Genomic DNA, 2,563 nt, shown 5'->3' on the forward strand with positions numbered 1-2,563 from the left:
GGGAGGAGGGAGGCAGGGAGGGAGGGAGGAGGGAGGGGGGGAGGGAAGAAGCCTAGTAGAGATACTGGAAAAGGAGCAGGGCTTGGACCAGGGGAAAGAGAGGGAGCCAAGGCCTAGGGACCCTCTGATTTTAATCACTTCTTTCTTTAAATGTCTTTAGCCTCCAAGGGCCAATGGGAATATCAACCTGGGGACTTCGGCCAACCCAAAGTGAGTTCTCATCTCTCATATAACTTTCCTCCCTGGCTCCCCTCATACCTGGCTCCCTCCTCACCTTGGGAATATAATCCAATTCTCTGGTCCAGCGTCAAGATCCTCTGCCGTCTGGGCCTAGGACCGGCCCCTAGCTTCATCTCCCACTAATTCCCCAGCCTCTGCCCATGCTGAGCCCTGTGGCTGAAGCACTCCCCCAAAGTCTGCATTACTAGCAGCTCCCCACCCTCCAGGCCCTTCTCAGTCTTTGGAGGTCAGATTCCTTTGCCTTCTATGCTGTTGCGTCTGGTTTTCTCCCGACCTTGTCTGTTTTTACACGATTGTGAGATCCCCAGGGGCAGGGGCCAGTCTTATAAGACCCTCTTGGCTGGGAGAACATGGCGTTCTTAGAAAGCTCCCTGCCTTCTCCAGCTTCAAAGTTAAAAAGAAGCTCTGATTTGAACTAACGCATCAAGTTTCCCAAGCTTGCAAATGCTGACCCGTGTTCCTCCCTCGTCCCCCAGTGCCCGGCCCACCGACTTCGACTTCCTCAAAGTCATTGGCAAAGGAAACTACGGGAAGGTGAGTGACCTGTGAGCATGGAAGGCCTGGGTCTCCCCTTCTCTGGCCATGCAGAGAGGGAGCTTACAACCTGCAGAATCATGGGCGCAGGACAGGGGCTGGAGGCCTGCACTGCCATCGAGAAATACAAAGCCTGGAGGAGTAGTCACCACAGGTTCTGCATTTGTCTTTCTGCTCAGGTCCTACTGGCCAAGCACAAGTCCGACGGGATGTTCTACGCAGTGAAGGTTCTACAGAAAAAGTCCGTCTTAAAGAAGAAAGAGGTACCAGGGCTTGGGCCCAGGCATCTCCTCTCCTGCTTCTTGACAGCCCCCCGCCCCCAGCCTCAGGTGGCTTCCAAAGATGCGTCCCAACTCTGGGCACAGAGATGGCCCAGCAGGGAGGCCAGGTGGTGCCCGGGATGCTGACCCTTCTCCAGGAAGGCAGGCTAACCGCCTTACCCCAAGGGCCTACAGGTAACCCGGCCCGGCTCTCTGCTTTCCCCTAAAGATTCAGGGCTCCATGGTGGACCAGTTCTCTGCTCTGTCAGGTGCCGGCCTCCCAATCTGTGCAACGTGGGGGTCACACTTCAGGCTCTCCAAAGGCCACCCAGAGTCCTGGATGCTAAGCAAGGAGCCTGGGCTTGGCTCTGAGGGCAGTGAGGAGTCACAGTGGGTGTTTGAGCAGGGGCACGAGAAGGTCCTGGGTGAGGTGGCCGTGTAGGCGGTGACATGGCCCGTCTGTGTGACTCTGCAGCAGAGCCACATCATGGCGGAGCGCAGCGTGCTCCTGAAGAACATGTGCCACCCCTTCCTCGTGGGCCTGCGCTACTCCTTCCAGACGCCAGAGAAGCTCTACTTTGTGCTGGACTATGTCAACGGGGGAGAGGTGGGTATAGGTCCACCTGGCGCCTTCCCTGCCCGGCTGTCAGCAGGAGCTGTCCATCCCACATGCTCATGGTGCCCCAGGTCCTAGAACAATCTCCCCTCAACCTTACAACAGACCCATTTTGCAGCTGAAAAAAACCGAGGCTTGGGCAGGTAACTCACTTGCTCAAGGCCACTCAGCCTGTACCCGGCAGAGCCAGGATTTGAAGGCAGGTCTATCGAACTCCCAGCCATTATCATTACTTGACTTCCAAGCAGAGCTGCCCAGAATCCCTTCAGTGGACCTGGGAAAAGTCAATGTTAGAGGAGCTCTGTGGTCAGTATTCCTAATGCCCCCATCTTACACCAAAGACCACTGCATGGGAGTGACCAGTCCCTGTGGGAATGATCTGAGGCCACCTGGTGCCCCAGAAGCACAGCTGGGATAAGCTGGGCTCCCCCTTCTGCCTCTCTGAACAAGATGACAAGATGGCCCTTCTCAGTGACCCCAGATTTAACCTGTGTGACCTCATGCTCCTTAGCCTGGTGCCAAGAGGGAAGTTTTTGTCCTGCATCCCTAAATTCCCTGGTGGAGGTAAAGGGCTTTCTTTGCCAGCCAAATAGACCAAAGCAACTTGCCCGGGAGCAGATCTAACCTAGGCTCAGTTTGACCATCATAATCATTTTATCACCTGGGTTGGAGGAAAAGCACATCTTTGACACATCCGGGTTCACATCACAGCTCTGCCAATTACAGTACGTGACCTTGGGCAAGTCACCTGACTGCTCTGACCCTTCCAGTTTCCTCTTCTGTGAAACTGGCCTCCTACTTGATACCTGGAAGGTAGTCAGGAAGATTAAGGGAGATTAGAGACGTGAGAGGGTCTGGCTGGAGCCTGAAACTCAGTAGGTGGTCCACCCCTGCTAATTCATCTTTCCTGCTG

The 2,563-nt window shown here is 55.2% G+C and overlaps 1 protein-coding gene across 2 annotated transcripts in view; it reads left to right on the forward strand.

Annotated features, from left to right (window-relative positions):
• SGK2 (serum/glucocorticoid regulated kinase 2) overlaps window positions 1-2,563 on the forward strand; it is a 20,692-nt gene that overhangs the window by 7,690 nt on the left and 10,439 nt on the right. For both annotated transcript variants that reach the window (XM_007464750.1, XM_007464751.1), the window contains exons 3-6: window positions 161-210; window positions 717-774; window positions 954-1,037; window positions 1,510-1,641. In XM_007464750.1, coding sequence (XP_007464812.1) covers window positions 161-210; window positions 717-774; window positions 954-1,037; window positions 1,510-1,641 — 324 coding nt within the window. The remainder of the gene's footprint in view (window positions 1-160; window positions 211-716; window positions 775-953; window positions 1,038-1,509; window positions 1,642-2,563) is intronic.

This window comes from Lipotes vexillifer, unplaced genomic scaffold, assembly GCF_000442215.2.
Source record: "Lipotes vexillifer unplaced genomic scaffold, Lipotes_vexillifer_v1.1 scaffold53, whole genome shotgun sequence".
NCBI classification, from domain to species: Eukaryota; Metazoa; Chordata; class Mammalia; order Artiodactyla; family Lipotidae; genus Lipotes; species Lipotes vexillifer.